General features: G+C 49.8%; 1 protein-coding gene across 4 annotated transcripts in view; it reads left to right on the top strand.

The window, feature by feature from the left end:
• Positions 1 to 20,877, top strand: part of ABR (ABR activator of RhoGEF and GTPase) — a gene marked incomplete at its 5' end in the record, with an annotated part of 137,522 nt that extends 116,645 nt beyond the window's left edge. For all 4 annotated transcript variants that reach the window (XM_080923757.1, XM_080923756.1, XM_080923754.1 and 1 more), the window contains 7 exons: positions 9,745 to 9,804; positions 10,044 to 10,153; positions 10,922 to 11,061; positions 11,920 to 12,054; positions 13,363 to 13,468; positions 15,794 to 15,941; positions 16,473 to 20,877. In XM_080923757.1, coding sequence (XP_080779883.1) covers positions 9,745 to 9,804; positions 10,044 to 10,153; positions 10,922 to 11,061; positions 11,920 to 12,054; positions 13,363 to 13,468; positions 15,794 to 15,941; positions 16,473 to 16,562 — 789 coding nt within the window. In that variant the 3' untranslated portion in view covers positions 16,563 to 20,877. The remainder of the gene's footprint in view (positions 1 to 9,744; positions 9,805 to 10,043; positions 10,154 to 10,921; positions 11,062 to 11,919; positions 12,055 to 13,362; positions 13,469 to 15,793; positions 15,942 to 16,472) is intronic.
• Between the last annotated feature and the right edge of the window lie 72 nt (positions 20,878 to 20,949).

The raw sequence follows: 20,949 nt of genomic DNA, 5'->3' as shown, positions 1-20,949 counted from the left end.
GGCGTAGTTGACCCTGTAGAGGTGACATCAGTCCTGGGAAGCAACTTGAGCTATTCTGCTTGGGCCCCTGTGTCACCTTCAGTCTCCCTGGGGACCAAGCAAGCAGAGGCCTACTGGCCCTGGCATCTACCAGAGCCCCTCTATGCTGAGGTGGCTGTTTGTTGCAGGCAGCTTGGAGCCATCCCTATCTCCTCTCCTAGGTCTTGCTGAGGCCAGCAGACACCAGCCCAGAATACATCATGCCCAAACCTCAAGGTTGGCAAGAAACTGCCATAGCAGGTTCCCGCCCTAAAACTAGCCAGAGTTTTGTAGTCTGCCAACCACCCTGGGTACCTGGAAGGTAGGGCTAAAATTCTAAACCTTAAAACCCACACTTTTAGTTCTCTTTTCATTTGTGGCCAGCAAAATAGGAGCCACTTTAGGAACTCATCGTCGGCTGACTTGGCTTTCAGTGGTATCTAACAGTTTCTTCGTCTCCTGTGATCTCTGGCTGAGGGTAGCAGGCCAGCCAGGTGCTGGACGGCTGAGCTTGTTGGCATCAATGCAGCTGCAGGGTGGCTGTGGTGCAGGGCTGTGCTTTGTCGTCGGTGAGTCAGTCCCCTAGCACATGCTGCGTGATAAAGTGTGTCAGTGTCATGGACACTGCAGGTGACAGAGGGGCATCACCCTCCCAAGCCTGCCTCACTGCATAGGCCAGAAGGTGGAGGTGAAGCCTGTTTTCCTTCCTTCTACAGCCCACTTATTTCAAAGTGGCTCGCTGCCAAGCTGTGGGCACTGAGATTAGGCAGGACTTTAGGTGGGGTGGGGGACAGGTTCTGCCCAGTCTGGCAGGAGGGACCACCTTATTAACACACTAACTGTGCCCTAAGGATTTGATGTCATGATTGCTGAGATACCTGTGGCCTTCCTGTTCCCCTCTAACTAAAGCCATTAGAAGCCAGAGGAGGAGGTGACTCGTCTGGGACCCCACACTGGGGCTGAAGAGTCAGTTCTCATAGAAAGGTCCTGGTACAAAAATGAAACTTTTGAAATGGTGTGAAACCTCTTTGCTGGAGGAGTAGAGGAGGAGGTGCAGGGACTTTCCTAAGGGCAGGGATGGAATAGGTTACTTTTATCCCCACGATTAGTTCTGGGGCTGAAGCCTCATTCTAGGCCCAGGCTTGGCATTTGGTTTGTTATGCAAGCATTTAGCAGGGGACACACGTGGCATTTGGCTTTGTGGGTTCTGCCAGGGCGTACAGTATTTAACTTGCATTTCAATTTGCCTTCTTTTTTTTTTTTTTTTTTTTTTCCTTTTTTTCTCTCCCTTCTCCAATCATATTCAAGTAGAGCAAGCTCAGGAGTTTACTCTTCTTTGTATCCTGCCTGGGTCTAAATTCTTAGTTTGAACCTATGAGGGGAAGGGATTGAAGAAAGAATTCCATTCCTAATCCTAGAACAGCTAAAGGTTTTAATAGGGCCCCTTATGGGAATCATAGAGGTGAAGTAAGAGGCCCAAAGCAGGCTAGGCCAGAGACATTTGTCTAGTGAGGAAATCAAGACTCTTACTGTTTCTCTGCACCCAAGACAAAGATGCTTCTCATTCAGACCAGGCCAGATGCTGGCCAGAAGTGGAGATTTAGGCTCAACGAAGATACAAGGGAGCTAGGGAAAGCTGCTGGGCCTTTATCTCTGCCTCAAAGAGTGGTCGGGTGGGCCTGAGAAGTCGAGAAGCTCCTGTTGACAAGACAGAGGCTGATGTTACTAAATGTACCTGCCCTAAGGTGGCCATTACCTCCCCCTGCTTGCATAAAGGGTCAGAGGTGGTACCTGAGAAAGGATGAAATAGGGGACACCCTGAGGTCACTTGTCTGTGGAACCTTAGAGCTTAGGACAATAGAAGAGGGTTCCATTGTCAGATTGGCCCCGCAGGGCAGCTCCTGGTCCCCTCTACAGGGTTGTTTAGCTTGACAGATATTTCCAGGAGAGGTTTGCACGCAACATGTACATCCCAAGGCATTCATTTGACCATTTACTGACTGTTTCTGCCAATGAGGGTTCAAGGGTATTGGGTATAGGATACACATATGTCCTGGGCTCATTCATTTATTATAGTTCTGAACATCAAAAATGACCTTAATGCTGTGCATGGTAGCACAAGCCTGTAATCCTAGTCTTCAAGGGTGAAATGGTAAGACCACCACATGTTTGAGTCTAGCCTGAGCTACATAATAAGCTACACAGTAAGACCCTTTATGAGAAAGGAGAAAAGATTCTGCACTAGAAATGGCCTGTCTGTGGCTGTCTGAGGCTCTCCCCTGCTGCCATCTTCCCTAAATCCTTATTAGCAAAGAGAAGCAACTTGGATTGTGTGCCTCTGCCATTTACAGACCCAAATGCATCCCTGTAGTATTACTTCAGCAGTAGACAACAAGAGCACACCCGCAAGGACTAGAGACTCCTGCCACAACCCTCTTTCTCCTAGACCTCTGTGGGGCAGGAGCATGGTCAGACCAGCAGGTAGGAAATAGGGTTTTTTTTGTAGTCACACAACCCTATGCTTCTACCTCCTGGAGTGAGAAACCCTGACTTCTGGGACCATGTGAATAGTCTCTCAACTCCACTTCTCCCATCTTTCCACTGAACTTGACTCTGCATATTTGATGTTCTGTAGCCCTACCCAGATGTAGAGCCACCCTGTATACAATATGCTGTCTCACAGGATTCATGCACTCAGAAGTGGGAGTCTTTGTTCAGGGGAACTTGTCAAAGTGTTTGGCACTTGGGATATCATAGCTCTGGGCACTGTATGAGGTAAGTGCCCAGCCACTACGGTTCCCTCCAGCATCTCTAAGCCTATATGTAGATTGACCAGTTAGCCTGGTTGAACTTAGTGCCCTACATTTAGATAGCCTTGGACCAGAGATTGCTGTGCCTGCCAACCTAACTGATTCCTCAAAGGCCAGAACTCCTGGCACCCAGGGCTGTAGTAGCATCCAGAGATAGTGAGGTCCCATGTTGAGGAGGTCAGAGCTATGGAAGATTTTAAGAAAGATCTCAGAAACATCTACAGGTGCTGTCTGGGAGTGTTGCCACATGTTGGTAAAGGGCACTCTTGTTCAGGAACTCAGCCCTCTGCCAAGTACCCCTCTGCTGAGCTGACAAGGGGCTATTTGTCTTCCTTTTCTCTGTCACAGCATGCTGGGGACAGGAAAGAGGCATTTGTAGTCTGTCAGTTCCTCAGTGGACATACAATCCCCAACCCCTGCTCCTGGGACCTGTTCAATGCTCAGAAGAAAGCCAGCATCAGTCTTTGGAGTCTAGGATCTTTAGGCCATCTGCTTTATCCTTGGTCCCACAGGAGTACCATAGGAGCTATTCCTGGGCTTCTACAGGGGCTGGGGGTGGAGGGAGCTCAGCTTAGCTTGAAACATGCCCCAAGACAGAGCCTGGAAGCATCTCTGTCCTGGCCAGCTGGTGCATCAGACAAATACATCCCGTGCAGTGACACCCACAATGTCCATTCCCATCGGGTGCCCGAATGCTGCGCTCATGCTCCAGGAAGCCTCCTTGGAGCACCCCCAGATTCACATGACACAGACTTCTAAAGAAGAAAGGGCTCTAGGCTGGTAGGAGCCAAGGGACTTCATTTTTTCAGTCCTGGAAAAATGGTTTAACTTGCTATAAGACCTTGGATAAATCTCTGCTGTCTGCCCTTGGTGCAGTGAAGGGAGTGAGTGGGATGATCTCTGTGAATCCAGCTCATATGACAGTCTTGGCTAGGACCAGATTCCTACTCCTGAGCTTTAACCTCTCCACACACAGGAGAGTTCACATGACCAGCCATTCACTGAATATGGGAGAAGAGAGGCGAACTGGCATGTGTGGGTCCTGTCTTGAGGAACCATGGTGGAAAGCCATTGCTGTCTCTACCCCTCACTTCCTGGAGCATGGGTGTTGATGGAGTACCTCCTGTGTTCTGGGCCAAGGGAAATGGAGGGGCCCAGGCAGGGGGACCGATCTAAACAAGTCAGTTAATAAGTAGGGTCATTCCAGGCTGGGTGATCTATGAAAAAAAGAAAATGGGGTAATAGGTTAGAGAGGAAAGGTTGGGAGGCTTAGTTGGAGTTTTTGGGGTCAGGCGGAGTGAGGGGGGAAAGGTGTGGCTTAAGACAGGGTTTCTGTGTAACCCTGGCTTCAGACTCACAGAGATCTACCTGCCTCTGCCTCCCAAGTGCTATTCTTGCACCATTATTCCTAACTAGATAATTTAAATGATCAACTTTCATGGGTTTGACCATGAAAGATCTAGGGACAGTGAAGTCCGGACAAAGGAGTGTATGTGGCAGAAGCCCTAGGAGAGGTGTGCTCAAAAGCAGAAGGCCATGCAGAGTGGAGGGGACAGAGCTGAAGGCATAAGGACTTGTCAATATCAAAGAGGAAGCCACCAGAACCTTTCAGCACGATTTAATAGTGCTGACGTGTCCTGAGCATGAGCTGGGTACCAGGCATCAGTCTGAGGTAAGTGCTAGTGTTGTCTATGACATTTCATCCATGAGGGGATGGGCGCTCAGAGAATGACCCAGATGATGTCATATGCTTAGCAGAGGAGCTGGTTCTTAAATCCAAGCAGCTTGGCCCCTATATATAGGCTCTCACTCTACCAGCTGCCTTACATGGCCTCCGAGGAGGAAGCCCAGTGCTTGCTCAGGCCCAGAGGCTGTTTCTCAGAAGTCCAGTTGTCAGGGTTGTGTGGTCAGTGATAACTTTAGACAGGAGGTGCAAGGTTCCTCCCCAGCTTCCTTGTGGATAGCATGTGCCACCTGGCCCAACCTGCTGTGTCAAAGGGCACAGGGACGCTGTTGATAACGTGTGTGGACATGAGGCTCAGAGCAGATGTGAGGCTTGGGGGTGAGTCTGCTCAGAGCTACACAGTGAATTGCCAGTGTTCCCATTTTCACTAGCACTGGGATCTGTACCTAGAAAGTCTTCCTGGCCAGGGTGGGAGGTTAAGTCAATCATGAAAGGATCCTGGAACGCCTATTGACCATCTCCACACTGGACTATTGCCCCTGCCCTTCCTGCCCCACTGCCCCCAGCATGGCCCTGGGCAAAGACAGGGTAAATTACTTGCTTTTCACTTGCAGCTTGGCTCTAGGGTAAAATCCTCAGGCTGAGTAGGGAAGGCCTTGGCAGAGCTGCAGGGCTGGAGAGAGATGAAGGCCAGGAGCAGTCCAGTTTTCAGTTTTGTCTGTGTCTCTTTAAAGTTCAGCCATGCCCAGCCAGAACCCAAGAGTGTGGTCTACACAATATGAACTGGAGCCCTAGATGGAGCTCTGGAAAAGGCAGGTTGCTGTGGGACTAAGAAGCTAACCTGGCTTCAATAAAAGCCTCATTCAGAGCTGCTAAACCCCTTCCATATGTGGGCCTTGGGAACTTGAGAGTTCTTGAGAGGGGGAGGGGAAGGGAGCAGAGGCAAAGGGGCCTTACCCGGGTGTCTTAGAACAGGGAGTCAGCCTAGCCCATCTGTGGCTGGTTTGGGAGGAGTGGGGCAAACTGCGGCAACAGAGCACCTTCAGGGCAGCCTGGCTGGCCCTGCTGTACCTGTTCCAGGGGCAGAGGGCTAGAAAGTCAGAGCTGGCTGGGCTTTACAGAGAGGCTGCCAGGCCACTGGAAAGATGAGGTGACAATTTCCTGAGCCTGACCCTGGTCTTTTCTAACCCAGTTGCTAAGCTGGAAGGCAGGATAGAGGCCTGTTCTTCTGCCCTCCCCTAAGCTCAGCAGCCACGTTGACAGAATCTTAAGTGCCCTGCTGCAGGAAGGCGAGGCAGTCTCTTGGCAGATCCCTTTCAGACTGCCTGCCCTGCTGTGCCTCTCATGCCTGTGGTATGTCCCAATGACAGGCTGGCTTAGTTTCCCAGAGGATCCAGCCCTAAGCCTGTGACTACTTGGGAAGACAAGGTAAAGCGGCCCAAGACCACCACTATGGCCCTTGGTATCAGAATCGTAGGAATCATACTCACAGCACACATGGTACCTAACTGGGTGAAGGATCTCTGGAAACTCCAGGCTACCTTCCGTTTGGTGCCTTCCAGAGCAGTCTGTTTTAGTGAGGCTCTGGAGTCATGTGATGTTCCTGTGCTGCCTCTTAGCACAGCAGCTTTAGCATGCTGGATTTACTGCCCTTCTTAAGGAACATTTCACTTTTATAAATCTCTAAGACAAGCTGTAGGCTTTGAGGAGAGTCTGTTCCCCATGAGGGTATGTCCAGAAGCTGAAGCAACAGCAGTCATTGTTCGCAGGATGCTGAAGGACTAGTTGTCTGGTAGAGGACATGTATCATGGTAGAGTGTGGCCCAAAAGTCAGGAGGACTCAGGGTGGAAAATGCTTTGTCAGGGGACAGCAGATAGGAAGAGAGACTTCAGTGGCAAGAGTAGCACACACTTGCTTGGTGCCTCCTAAAATGCAAGCAAGGCACAGGGAAGTGGCCAAGAAGTCATGGGGCTGCCTTCACCTGGGCTGGTGAAAGCTGGGTTTGGGGAGGAAGGACTTCCACACCTGAGGATGATCCCAAAACTCACACTGAGTGTCTGTCTCTGTCCTTCGAGCCTTCCCCTTATATAAACTTGTTGGTGCTTCCTCTTCTAAATATGGGGTCACTTTGGTCTAAAAAGACTGACAGCTAACTGGGATTCTAGCAGAGCTCCTGTGTTATGTGGCTCATGGCCTGGTGCACTCTGGGACAATTGGCTAAAGGCCTCCACTTCTTTTAGGGAGAGGGCTGAATACATGGCCACAATGGGTCTAAAGGTAAACCCAGACAGCTGAGTTGCTGTGTGTCTGTGTTTGACCATTGCATGACTCCCTCTAAGGTGTTTTGGGACCTGTTTCTCTCTTCCCTGAGCCCCAGCCTGGAGGAGCCTCACTGAAGATATGCTACCTGTGGGTTTTCCCCATCCAGCTCCTCACGAGTCCCATCTGCCTTTCTCCTTCAGACGGTGCCTGTTCCCAGGACCCATACATAGTACCTATCTTCTGGGAGGTTGTCCCCTCTCACTGACATCCCAGGGGCTGGCTCCTGCACCCTGAACACTAATCTAATCAGGAAAGAGCAGAGTCCACAGTTCCCAGGGGTTATAAATAGTCACAGCAACCCAGGCAGCATCATTTCTCTGGAAAATGTGCCATGTCCCTCTCGGCTCCCCACCCTCCCTTCTCTGTATTTAAATGACATCCTGAAATAGACTTGGTTTCTTGGGCCTCCTGGGAAACTGAGCATCATCATCAGGGCACCGAGAAGCTGGGCAGGTCTTTTTAAGTGGGCACAAGGGGCACCTGTGGCAGAAACCAAGGACATGGCAGTGGCGGGAACTCACAGGAAACCAGGGCACCTTACCGGTAGCTGTCCGGAGAAAGGGTGGAGCATGTGAACACACAGGAGGTGGCACCCAGTGGTAGATGGCAGACCATAGAGCGGAGCGAGTCCTGTGGTTCTCCATGAGGGCTTCCTGGAAGAGGGAGCTAGAACGAGACCCAGCGCTAGCAGTGACTCTGCCCATTTAAAAAAAAAAAATCTCCCAGGGAAACAGACTCGTGGGTAGAAAACAGAACAAACAGGAAGTTTTTGCTAGAAGCAGCCAGACAGACCCCACACTAAGAAGCCTGGTGTGTCTTTTTCGAGTGACTCATGGGCCAGCACCACCACTCCAAAGCACAGGTGCCAGGCTAGGCATGTTACATTTAGTAAAGTCGGGGAGATGTGACTGCACCCCAACGCACACTCCCTGGGTCTTGGACACTGCGCAGATTCCTTGCACTGTTTAAGTCTCCATGTTCTCATCTTCAGAATGGGAATAGCCACGAAGGCTTACACTAGTGGATTGTATTGATTAACTTGAGATGTGTGTACAAAGTGTTTGTCAAAGTGTCAGACTTATACAGAATGCTCAAACTGTCAGGCAGCCCTGTCAGTAACCCACCCAAAATCATGAGGTAGAACAGGAGACTCAAGCCAGCCTGACTATTGACCCCTAACATTTCCAAACCCAGGCTCTGATCAGATGGCACCCCAGGAGTTGGGGACCATTGGCTCTGTCAAGAGGAAGTGCCAGGTTATAGGGTACTAAGATAGGGATGTAAGGTGAGTCTGGCTAGGTGTCAGGACAATGAAACATCCCAAGGCTTCTGCTGGTACCTAGAAAGACTTACTTTTGAAAGGATTAGTCATAAGCCAGGCATAATTATGTGGATCCAAAATCCCAGCACTCAGAGGCTGAGGCCGGAGGATTGAGAGTTCCAGGGCAACCAGCATGATATAGCAAGACCGGGGATACATCTATCTCAGTCAGCTGAGGTAGAGCAGTTGAGATCCCTCGATTGTTGTGGGTCACCTTGGAGGCAGACGGGGAGGCAGAATTAGGGCAGACAGAGGCCAAGAACTGTACAACGGTCTAGATGTAGTTAAGGATCTGTGAAAAGGCAGGCAGTGCTTGCTGTAGGTCCAGGATTTTGGGACACATATGGAGAGAGAAGGAGGTTCAGAAAACTAAGGTCAAAGTTGGGGCTTCTGTCAGGATGAAATAGATGCTTGGCCCCAAGCCTTCTGAACGAGAGAGCCTAGGCAGCAGTCATGTTGGTAGCTGTTTTTTTTTTTTTTTTTTTTTTTTTTTTTGAAGGCCATCTTGTGGCCAGGGGCTCTGCCCAGGGAAGACATATGTAAGTGCTTGGGTTCTCTCCATGCTATATTCCCCTATATTCTCAATTCCATCCCTCCTCTGTGACGAGGGAAGTGACTGTTAAACACAGGGCTTGAACCTCTGTAGACTAGATGCAGGCCCAGAGCCAGCCAGGTATAGCCCCAGACCCTATCAAAGGTGACAGACACAGGAAGGACCTGGGCTCACCTACATAGAGCTTTTTTTATGTGGGGACAGTAGGCTGGCTAGAGGCACACATGACCCTGAAGGTGCAGAGACTTGCGGAGGATGAAGTTGGCAAGGGAGAGCTGAATCAGCTCTAATCAAGGAGAGGACACCTTCTATGAGACATTGTGCCCATTGCTCTGTGCTGGCTCCTCACTACCACATTGTCAGATGGGCCTTGTCACCTCAAAAGATGAGCTCATTCTTATGTTTAAGTGGATGATGGTGGGTGTTGAATCACTATGGTAATTAGATCCCACTGCATATACTTAAAGAATGATGTCACCGCTTTACGATGTCAATATTTACATTATTCTGGAAATGATCTTTACAGCTACTTAAACTTGCCATAGAAATATTGAGATGTTGACTTTAAACTGTGCCGGGGTTGGGCGCTGGCTGGGGTACATCAGTGACATAGGCACAGTGTGGTTTGAGTGTCTGATTCTTCTGTCTAGTAGGTGCCAAGGGCTAGAGGCTCTCAAGGAAATCGGGAAGCCCTGGTGTACCCCTCCCCCCTCTCTGAGTGTGTGCTATGCACGGTGCTCACTTGTGTGCAGTTGTTGTGTCTGTGAAATTAGGTGACAAGGTCCGTCAGACTATGTGGTGGTCAGGAACCAGCACAGTATGATGGACACTCACTGAAGGTGTCTCTCCTCTTCAGGGAATCAGGGGTCCTTCCCTAGGGAATGGGGGCTGTGGCTGAAGCCACTTTTTAACAGGTTGAGTTCTGCCTTTCTGACTCATCACCTTTCTTGTAAGCGACTGCTGTCCAACAGGAGAAGCTGGCTCTGACCTTCCTTCTCTCCTCCCCTCACATCCCTGCTCTCTCTGTCTCTGCAGCTGGATCCACAGACAGTAGAAAGCAAGAATTGGCACACGGATGTGATTGAAATGAATGGGGTAAGGACATGAGCCACATGCCATCCCTCCTGCCATCCTCCCCTGGGTGCTAGGCTGCCTGCCCCTCCCTCAGACTGGTGTTCTCCTCTCTGGCCACATCCTTCCCCATCCAGCTGCAGGTGTGCATGGAACCCTGCCAGCTCTGGGTAACCCTGAGTTTGCAGTCTTGGGGAGAGAGACCCTATGTTTGGTAATACTCATTCCTTGGGGGATTTCTGCCTACTCAACCCCCTGACCAGATCAAAGTGGAATTCTCCATGAAATTTACCAGCCGTGACATGAGCCTGAAGAGGACACCATCCAAAAAGCAGACAGGCGTCTTTGGAGTGAAGATCAGCGTGGTGACCAAGTAGGTGCTGCCTTGGAGACCAAGTAGCTTTAGTACCTAGGTGCCAGCCACCTTCCACCTCCCAGCCCCTGCCCCCTGCCGGTGCCAGCAGCTCAACTCGTCAGTACCATGGGCAGCTAGTTTGGAGCCAGGAATGGTTCCTGGGATACTTGAGAAATAAGCAGGCCAACATGGTAATGCTGGACAGTCCCAGGGGAAGCCAGAGTGTCTGTTTCCTGCAGTAAACAAGAAGTGACAGTGACTGTGGGCCCATGTTTGGGCTTGGCAGCAGTAAGCTGAAGTCAGAGGGTAGCTGACTGGGGAAGGCCCACACCCGTTTAGGTCACCCTGCCCCTTTGGGCGCTTTGTTCCCAGGTCCTGAGCTACCCTGGTCATACAGATTAGCTGCTTAGCCTCCCCGTGAGGATTTTTTTGTTTGTTTGTTTGTTTGTTGCTTTTCCTTTCCCCTTGAGCATCTTATTTATGGCATTGCCAGGCTTGAACCCAGGGTCTCTTGGGTTGTTACAGAAGTGCTCTGCCACTGTGCTACCCCCACGCATAAGCATTTTAATCCAACAGGAATTTTTTCCCCCAGTCTCTGAGCTTTCTCCCTGAACCTCAGCAAGCAGGCTTTAAGGAATGGGATAGCCTCTTCCCAGGCCTTTCCCGCCTTGACTCCTGACCCCAAGGGGCTAAAGCTGTACAAGGCTGAGGTATGCAGTGGAGGAGCTAGAAGGCACAGCCAGTGTGAGAAGCTCCTTCTATCTCCTCTGCACCCATGTCCTGCAGGCGGGAACGCTCCAAGGTGCCCTACATTGTCCGGCAATGTGTAGAAGAGGTGGAGAAGAGGGGCATCGAGGAGGTTGGCATCTACCGGATATCAGGGGTGGCCACGGACATCCAGGCCCTGAAGGCCGTCTTTGATGCCAGTGAGTAGTGAGGCCCAGTGGGTAAGGGTGGTACCGGACCAGCTGGTGGAGAGCAGAGAAGCCATGGTCTATGTGCTCTGTTTGTTGTGGCATGAAGGAGGCTGTTTCTGAGTCCCCTGACAAGTTACGTGTTCTGGGTCTTGTCACTTAAGTCTCCCTCACTCAGGTTTCTTAACCACTGCTACAATAAGGATGGTGTTCAGAGAGGTCGGGTCACTTGTTCTGGGTTACCCAGCCTGTATGCTTTTGTACCTGAACTTAAATTGGATCTTTTGACTCCATGGTATATATTGCTGGCTCAGGCTCTTCCCTGCTGTCTTCAGGCCCTGTTAGCATGTGACAGGTCTCTTCTGTGATGGGTCCTAGCCCTCAGTTTTCTCTTTTCCATCGGGCTGGGTTGGGCTAAGGCACTGGTAGTGTGTATGTGTGTTAAAAAATTTTATATATGTATATATATAGAGAGTTGGGGGGGGGCGCTCAGGCACTCAGGACTCGCCTGAACTAGGCGAACAGCCATGAGTCCAGGTAGGGTCTGAGAGCATGATGTATATATATGGCTCCCCAAAACATGCCATTAGGTGGGTGCTATGTCATGCGGACATAGCTCTGGTGCTCTGAGACTGGTTGTCTCTCTTCTCTTCTGAGAAGTCATAGCAGATAGACCCAGCCTGTTCCTTGCTGCCCTTTCCCACAGATAACAGCTGCATTGACATATCATGGAGCTTGTGGGCACCATTTATGCTTTGCTGTCCTAGGGGGAGGCAAAGGAGTGCAGTGGGAAGAGGTTTGAGGGTCTGAAACAGCCACTAAGATGTCTTGGAGGTCAGTGTAGCCTCTGACCTTGCCCCTCCTGTACAGATAACAAGGACATCCTACTGATGCTGAGTGACATGGACATCAACGCTATCGCTGGTACCCTCAAGCTCTACTTTCGGGAGCTGCCTGAGCCCCTCCTTACAGACCGACTTTACCCAGCCTTCATGGAGGGCATTGGTGAGGCTTCTGCAGTCCTGAGGGTTGGTTGGGCTGAGTCTCCTAGACTGGTAAAATGAACAGCAGGAGGAAATGCCCCAGGCACCCCTGCCTGTGGCTTGTCCAGAGTAGTATCTGTTCTTGTGACTGAAGGATCTGAGAATGCAGCCTGCTGAGGCTGGACCCTTTCTCACCTGTCCCTCTACCCATGTGTTCCTTTTGTGATCCCCCTTACACACTGATCTGCTTCCATAAACACAGGCATTTATGGAAGAAGGCCCTGAGCTGGCAGGACCTAGGGTTAGAGAGGAAGCTGATTTAAGCTGTAGTATAGTGGGATAGCTGTCCTGAGCCCCACAGAGTAGCTCTCCTCATTGCCTAGGTGTAGTGGTAAAAATGTTGGGCACCACCTGTTGCAGTAAATATTAAACTGGTTTTGTTGTTACTTGCCCCCTCCCACCTCTCACGGTCTCACTCAGCGGGAATTTCGATAGTAGCTGTTCTAGTGCGGGACCAGAGTGCAATCCCCTAAGTGGTTAGTTCCCAAGCCTGGTACCCAATCATCTCGTTCCACAGGCCTGGTAAAACATGACTCCACAATCATTAACTTATCAAACAGGTTTATGTGTTAAATTCTCAATCCACAAACCCTCTACACAATAAGCTTACAACCAGTGGACAAAGATGTAATTTGCCCACCTAGATAAGTCAAATGATCTTGTACAACTCCATCACTTATAAAACATTTATCACAACTTTATTTATATAGAGATGTGCCGAGAAAGCATTTACATCTGTTTCTATCTTCCTTCTCTCTCCTCCTCTTCCACTCCTCCAGACTCTTTCCCCACCTACTTCTCCACTGACTAATCATGTATTGCCTTGACATCAACCTACACCTAGGTACTAGCTAGTGGAGTTCCTGCGACAGCCTACATGGGCCACTTCCAGGCCTGGCACAGTGCTCCCTTCTTCTCCTGAGGCAGATAGATTTCAGATCCTGTAGAAAATGTGAATCCTAGGGGAAGCTGTTCAGTCTAGTTTAGCTTCAGAGTTGTTTGACAGAAGACATCCCCACCCCTAGTAATAATGTGCGACTTGTGGATTAAACTAGCATAGAGTATGGGTTGGGTGGTCTAGAGTAATGGCCAGCACAGAAAGGAAGAAGAGGCTAGCCCTTAGTCTACCTTCTAGCCATGTTATGAGTCATGGTGGATAGCCTAGGGGAACCCACTGTTGACAGGCCACACACAGGTCAGGCTCTCCCTCTGTAGTCCAGGCTTCTGGCCTTCCAGGCAGGCCCTGCCCTAGCACTTTCTCTTCCTGCAGCCCTGTCTGACCCTGCTGCCAAGGAGAACTGCATGATGCACCTACTCCGATCCCTGCCTGACCCCAACCTCATCACCTTCCTTTTCCTGCTGGAACACTTGAAAAGGTAAGGAGGAGAGGCAGGGCCCAGCCCAGAGCAGCTGCCTGTCCCACCAAACCCATTGTCTCAGCTCCACCTTCTCGGTACTAGCCACCCACAGCAGCCTAAGATCCTAATTGCAGCATAAAGTAATTGACCATGGTACCATAGCACAAGCCAATAGTCAGGACGCTGAAGCCGGGGGAATTGAACAATTAAGAATTAGCTTGGGAAACATAAGGAGACCCCCTCAGAATGGTGAGGTGAACCACAGGGTCTCAGGTAGGTTTTAATCTGTGGGCCCCAAAAACAGCCATTTAGTTAGTGTAGCTTTTTTTGTTTTGTTTTGTTTACATTTATTTACTCTGTGTGTGTGTGTGTGTGTGCGCGCGCGCGCGCGCGCACGCGCACGCACGCATGGTTTGCATGTAGAGGTCAGAGCACATCTTGTAGAAGTAGATTCTCTTTCTATTATGTAGATTCTGAGGGCTGAACTTAGGGTGTCAGAATTAGTAGCAAGGACCTTTAACCACTTGAGCCAACTCACTGGCCCAGTGTCGATTTTTTTTTTTAAGTGAAACAGAAAGGGCAGCAAAAGGTTTGCTTTATTCCGTTACCTGTAAATGTGTGTCCTGGGTTGTTATATCGTTTGATGTGTTCATTAGGAGTCAATTAAGAATTTGAAGCCTACTGGTCTTGGCCAATACATTATGAAATGGAAACTGAGACCCTAAGCCCAGCAGGGACTTGCTTGGCATAGCAGTAAGATTGTACTTAATACCCACATCTTCCAAGTCCTAAACTAAGGCCCTTCTCACCTTCCCTTACCTCTCCTATGGTCAGGGCAAACAAGAGCTGTTCAAGCTGACATCACTGTTTAGTACTGAACTCAGTGCCAGCCTGTCCTCATCACTCACTTTTGAGCCCAGGACTAATTGCAGACACCAGTTGGAAGGAGGTCACTTGGTATTCCTTAAATCCACTTTCTACCTTGGACCAGTGCCTCTCAGCTCATCCTGTCATCTGGGTGCTGGCTGTGGCCAGGCTCCGGAGGGCCAGTGGGGTAGTCAACAGCTGGCGCTGGTGCCTTGTTTTTCCATCCATCATGAGACAATGTTCCTCCCTTTGGTTTGGCCAGGACCAAAGTCCCAACCAGTTCTCAACTAGTTTGGTGAACACAGTGAGAGGACATGCTGAGGAGGAATGGGAAGAGAAAATTCATTAGGTTTTTCCATCCTGGGAACTGGGCCCACATCTGGATTTGTGTGTGTGTGTGTGTGTGTGTGTGTGTGTGTGTGTGTGTGTGGTGTGTGTATGTATGTGTGTGGTGTGTGTATGTGTGTAGTGGGTAACCAGCTGCAAGGCTGTCTGCTGACACTACATTTGCCTATTTCTAAAGCAGTCAGCAGGCACATTTGTGACGGGAGTCATGTTGGAGAACAGGATGAGAGAGGCCCTATCCAGGCTTTGTGTGTGTGGAAGTTCCAGAAACATTTCCTAGTATGGAGTTGGGCGAGGTCCAGAATTTCTTGGTGTGTTTGGTGATACTGAGCCTCTCTCGACAGTAGCCACAGACAGCAGCTCCCACTGTCACTCAGGGGACATATCAACCTAGTCTATTATATAATTGAAGGGGAGATCTGGAAAGAGTCAGAGCAGGCCCATGAGCAAGTCCTTCAGAGACAATGGGGAATTCAGCCTCCAGACTTGTCTGTGGTTTAGACTGTTCCTGCTACAACACAGCCTGCATAACTGTGGGCTCAGCTAGCAGATGCCTCTGGGCAGCAGGTCCTCCCTGCTCTGCCTTCTCCACTGTTGACATCCCATAACTGTACTACTGTTGGGCTCTGGAGACAAAGCAAAAAATGAGTGGCTCTTGGTGAGACTGCACATCGTTCAGAAACCAGCTCTAGCACCTATCAGCTGTGTGACTGTGAGGAAGCCACTAAACTTCTCTTGTTTGGTTTTCTCACTTCCACGGAGGGGATGGTAATGGTACCTCAAAATGACTGACAACATACAGTATTCCAGGAAGAGTTCTTAGAACTGTAGTATTCTCCATCTTATTGTAAGGTTTTTATGTAAGTCAAGAGGGATGCCATTGGTAGTTGTTAGTCCTTAGGCTTAGCAGTTTTCTATCAGCCTGGCATATAGCTTAGGAGCTAGAGGTGTTAGCAATATACTGGACACAGCTGCGACCTCAGTCCCTTAGCCTAATGTCCTTCCCACCTGTAGGAAGGGAGGCTGGGTGACTGCTACCTTGATGTTCCCGAGGGAGCTTCTATTAGTACCTTTAGCTTCATGCCATCCTGGGGTTCCTGAGAAGTAACTGTTCTCCTTCCTTACTCTCAGGGTTGCTGAGAAGGAGCCCATCAATAAGATGTCACTTCACAACCTTGCCACGGTGTTTGGCCCCACATTACTGAGACCCTCAGAAGTGGAGAGCAAAGCACATCTCACATCAGCTGCAGACATCTGGTCCCATGATGTCATGGCCCAGGTACTACCAGCACTGTGTAGGCCTTTGGACAGTTCGGAGGCCCCACTTCCCCTCCTAGGCAGCTAAATTAGTGGTATATACGATGCCCAAGCACTTGGCTACAGAGCATCCTCCTTGCTCTAGACAAGACAAAAATGTATGAGTCTACACAAAGGTTGAAGAATTGTGTGTCCCAGGTGCTAGCTGCTTTCCTGAGTGCTTTAGTCTTAGAGACAGAAAATTGAGGGCTAGAGATTGACCTCGTGTGAAAGCCCTGGGGTTGCTTTGAGGGTCGAGAGGCTCGCCTTCAACGCCCATCTCAGGCCGTGCTAAAAGCTTTTCACTTAGACAAGAAAGTGGCCCTTGACCCTGCAGCACCCTCTGGTGCTGTAAATTAGCAAAGGGATCTGGGCTTCCAGTAAAGGGGAAGAAGCCAAAATGAGTCTGGGGAGTGACATGGTTGCAGCCAGGCAATCATTTCTTTTCAGCGTAGCAGGTGAGGAGGGTCTGGAACACAAGGATTCCAACTTCAGTCTCCCTGTCTCCTCACAGGTCCAGGTCCTACTCTACTACCTGCAGCACCCCCCCATTTCCTTCGCAGAACTGAAGCGGAACACACTGTACTTCTCCACAGATGTGTAGCCTGGGTGGGCAGCTGTGGGGGTGGCCAGAACCAGCCCTCCAGCCGGGGCCCAACATAGACTTGAAAGACTGCAACAGAAACTCCCCAGCCTAGCACTCCAGAGTCCAAGGGAAGCCACCTTCCAAGAACTGGAACATGTGCAACTTTTGTGCCACCTTGTACAAAGCCAGCTGACCAGCCCTCACCTCCTCACCATACCCCAGATCTTTCCCTCTGTACCTGAGTGTGTCTGATGCTCCGTGCTGTCCAGGAATTGTTTTATGTATATTTGTCATTGCAGAAAAAGGTAGTGGCTGAGCTGGTGTGGGCACAGACAGCTTGCTTTGTTCTTTCATTTCTCCCAACTCTGTCTTTCTGCCCGAGTCCAGTCCAAGGACTTTTACTTTGCGCTGCGTAACTGCTGCCAGCTTCTTCTCTCCTGGCCCTGCTCCCAGATTGCAGCCTCCCTGCAGTGTCTGCCCTCTCCACCCCCAGCCTGCTGCATGCATGTTCAGCAAGGGCTTTTGCTCCATCACTGCAAAGTTCTGCAGGGGCCCTGGGCAGCGCTGGCCTGACGTGCAGCGTGCTGCCCTTGGCCTTCTAGCTCTCCACATGTGGAAGCACATCTGCTTTCCTTGCTGTCTGTGCAGATGTTGACCAAGGAGACAGACACATACTAATCCTCAGCACAGAGCTGGAGAGCTCATTTCTGGAATGTTCTATTTGAGAATTGCCATTTCTGGGGTTTGTCTGTTCTCTCTCCTGCCTACCAGTACGGCATCTTCAGCTGTTTCTTCTATTGCTGGATTTTCTGTTCCTTTTCCCTGGTGTTCTATTTTCTTTGAGTGTAATGACCCATGAGTGTCCGGCCATCAAGAGAGGTCAGGATTGCACCTGAAGGGTATGGTGAGCACCCAGGCTGTGAAGGAACAAGATGGGTGGAGCAGCCAGCAGTGGCAAGTCAAGGGAAGCCAGTCTTCACGGCAAGGACCCGCAGTGGAGTACAACCTCCTGGAGGGCAGCTTCTGTGGCTGAATCAGGTGTCCGGGTGAAAACAGGCCCTTTCCTGGAACCTGGAACCACACATACCTCGTGGTACTTTTGCCTTAGATTTTACACTCTCAACAGCCAAGCACTGCCACGGGGCAGCCACATTGCCATGTGTGCTCCAGAGCCTAGGAACAGCAGATAGAACTCAATTGGAAGCCTTCTACCCTGGTTTCTAAATTCGGGCCTGTGGGTAATCCCAAGTATACAGGAAGTTATGGGGCAGGCTGCCTTTCTTGTGAATGAGTTCTGCTGGGGCTATAAAGCATCAGGTCAGCAGGTGTCATTCCCAGCTCTGTGACCCACTGGTTGGTACTAAAAAGGAGTTTTGCTTCCAAAACACCTTTTCCAGTCTAGTAGGAGCTACCAGCCTGTGGCAATTAGCAGGGAAAGAAAAGTGCTCCTGTCATAGGGGCTTGAGCTGCCATACAGCTTCCTATATCTTCTATATGGCAGAATTCATTCTTGGCCCTCAGGATTGGGGAGACCAGCTCTCATTGTGTGTGCTCAGGGCTAAGTCTAAACAAGGGTTTGCTGGCCCCCCAAGCTGTTGTTTGCTATGTGACGTTAGGGCTCTTCTGGTCCTGTGCAGACCTATCGCCTTTGACAGAACGGTACAGTTTGTTCGTGAAGGAGGAATGCCAACTTCCCAGCTGCCTAATAGCAGTTTAACAAGGAGCCTTGCTGTCTCAAACAGGTGAAAGAAAATGCTGTGTGTGTAAAGATCACACCCGCCACTATCTTGGCGCTCAGGTGCTGGTATGGGGCGTTCTTGCTTCCAAAGGATCGACAGTAACAAATTATCAAAGCTTGAGTGGAGCTGGCTGCAGCTCAACAGTGCCTCCTGCCTCTAGAACAGGGAGTGTAAGCTGCTCGGCGTCAGCTGCAGCCCAGCTTATTCAGGTAGTGCATATAGTAGCAGGAGGCTGGAGATGACAACTATTAAAGGTCCTTTTATTTATAAATTCCATCCAAAGTGGACAGTCAGGTGCCAGACGTGAGCAGAGGTGCATCAGGGAAGCATCTAGTGGTTCTCCTGAGTTGGGCCATGCAGCCCAGACCCCCCTCCCCCCAGACTGCCAGCAGGGCACCAGGAGACAGGGTCCAGGGATCCAGGTATACCTGTACTTGCTTGGGCAACAGCTGAGGCCTGCCAGCTTTTGCTGACAAGGTAGGATGGGAGTCCCAATAAGTTGGTATGGATATATTTTTTTTTTTTTGTCTCTGTTCTGTTTAAACTTATGTAGATTATTATAAATTGATGTAAACCACGTGAGAGGGAAATGTTAATAAAAAAATTGCAAAGCCTCAACATTTGCACAAAACTCAGCCCCATGGTGTGGTTGTTTGTGTTCTCAGCAGTCCAGGAAAGACCACCAATCTAAATATTTAAATCCTTCCAGCTGCACCCAGATGTGTTTCCAGGAACCTGTTTATCTGTCTAACCTTGAACTGTGGCAGTTGAGGGAGAAAGCTGCCTTCTCTCTGTGTACACATTTCCATGTCATTGCTGTGATAGTTCGCTTCATGGGATGCACACTATAGGCCTGGTCACCAGTAAGCCTGGAAGTGATGAGAGGTAGCCCACTGGTCTTCCACAACTTATGTTTTCCTCTAAATTAGCATGTCTCTTATGGCAGCCTTCTGTTGAAGTTGCTTGTCAGAGACCTGAGTCCCCCCACCAAGAGCCCACACTCCTTTAGGAGACCCAATAGGTTTGTGTGGGACTTCCACCAGCTGAAGCCATTGGACACTGTTTATTCTAGAGATCAGGAACAGATGTGCCTACAAACTACTGTTTGGTTTATGAGCTCATACTGACCCCTAGCCATCTAAAACAGGAAGCTATTCATGCCTTGATTGAATGGTCCACGTGGACAAGGTTTGGCTTGTTCAACTGATGGCTACTGACAGCTGAGGCTCCTCTTTGCCAAGGTAGTTGTGATGGGTAGTAGTTTCTTGTACTGGGGCTCATGTGGAAGAGCAGCTGGTAGAAGACCTCAGGCACCTGAGCACTTTGACAGGTACCAGGTAGAGTCCATCCCTGCATTATGCCTAGGTGAAGGGTTTACAGGTGTAGGAAGCTTGTTTCCAGAGCTCTGGGGTAGGCTCCAGCTGGTCTTTAGTACTGAAGCCTTGTGCTTATGAAATAGGGCAGGCATCATAGAGAATTCACTGCAGGTTGGAAGCAGCGGGACTGGCTGAGTACTTGCCTAAGCATGCATAGAGCCTTGGATTCTTTCCTCGGTAAATGAATGAAAAGGATTCAGCAAAGAACACAAGCCTGGTGCACTAACTCACACCCATTCCAAGGAGGCAGCAAGAGGTGTTAGTCTGATCTGGTATCATTATCTACTTACAAATACACACCCAGATGACTAATGTTGAAGTCAAGTCTTTGAATTCTGCTTAAGGTTGAGTGGAGATGAGGAAGAGAGCAAAGCAAAGGTGGGAGGATACTAGGCAGCAGGGGGAAGACTGAATGCTGGCTGAAGGCGGCCAGTTACAGGCCTTGGCTGAGCCGCCTACACAGCCGACAGGAGGTAAGGACTGAGCCCATTAGTTCCACTTTCACCCACACTGCAGTAAAACCATTCAGTGGCACAGCCCAAACATAAAAGGCTCATTTTCTGCCATGGTATAATTAGGCTGAACTGTTGAACAACAACAATAACAAAAAAAAAAAAAAAAAAAAAAAAAACCAAACACACACACACACACACACACACACACACACACCACCAAAAGCCAAAGAAAAGCTTAATAGAGAACAAAGGTGATGCTGAACAGGCCTTCACCATCTGATCTGGGCCAGTAGCTACAGCATGACTCAGCTGGCAGGATGAACACAGCAAGAGACTCGTGGACCTTTCAACTGGGCTAGGGCCCGAGACTAAGGGTTCATAAACTGTAGGCATGTCCATCAGCCAACCCGATGCCTCTGAGGAGACAGGAGTTACCAGCATGTTGCAGTACATCCAGGAACATTGCTAGGCTTTCTAGAGAGAGGCCTAGCTGACGGGATGGTTGTGGTAACAAAGACAGTGTCCACAGACGCTGAGCAGCACTCCTAAAGTTCCTTAGAGGTTTCCTAATCTTCCTATCAGACTTGTCAGTCTTTGGGCCAGCTGGCATCTTTTGTTGGAGGCATGGAATCTGAAAAACTAGCTCCTTATAATAGTGCATATGCTCTTGTTTAAAAAAATCAGTACTTTGCCTGTATGTATGCATGTCTGGGTACCACTTAGGTGCCTGGTGCCCTCAGAGGTCAGAATAGGACCTTAGATCCCTGGAACTAGAGTTACAGATGGTTGGAAGCCACAATGTAGGTGCTGGGAACCAAATCTGGGACCCCTGGAA

Source organism: Micromys minutus (assembly GCF_963924665.1).
Source record: "Micromys minutus genome assembly, chromosome: 10".
In the NCBI taxonomy this organism is placed as follows: domain Eukaryota; kingdom Metazoa; phylum Chordata; class Mammalia; order Rodentia; family Muridae; genus Micromys; species Micromys minutus.
This window is presented reverse-complemented; position numbering and strand designations above follow the sequence as displayed.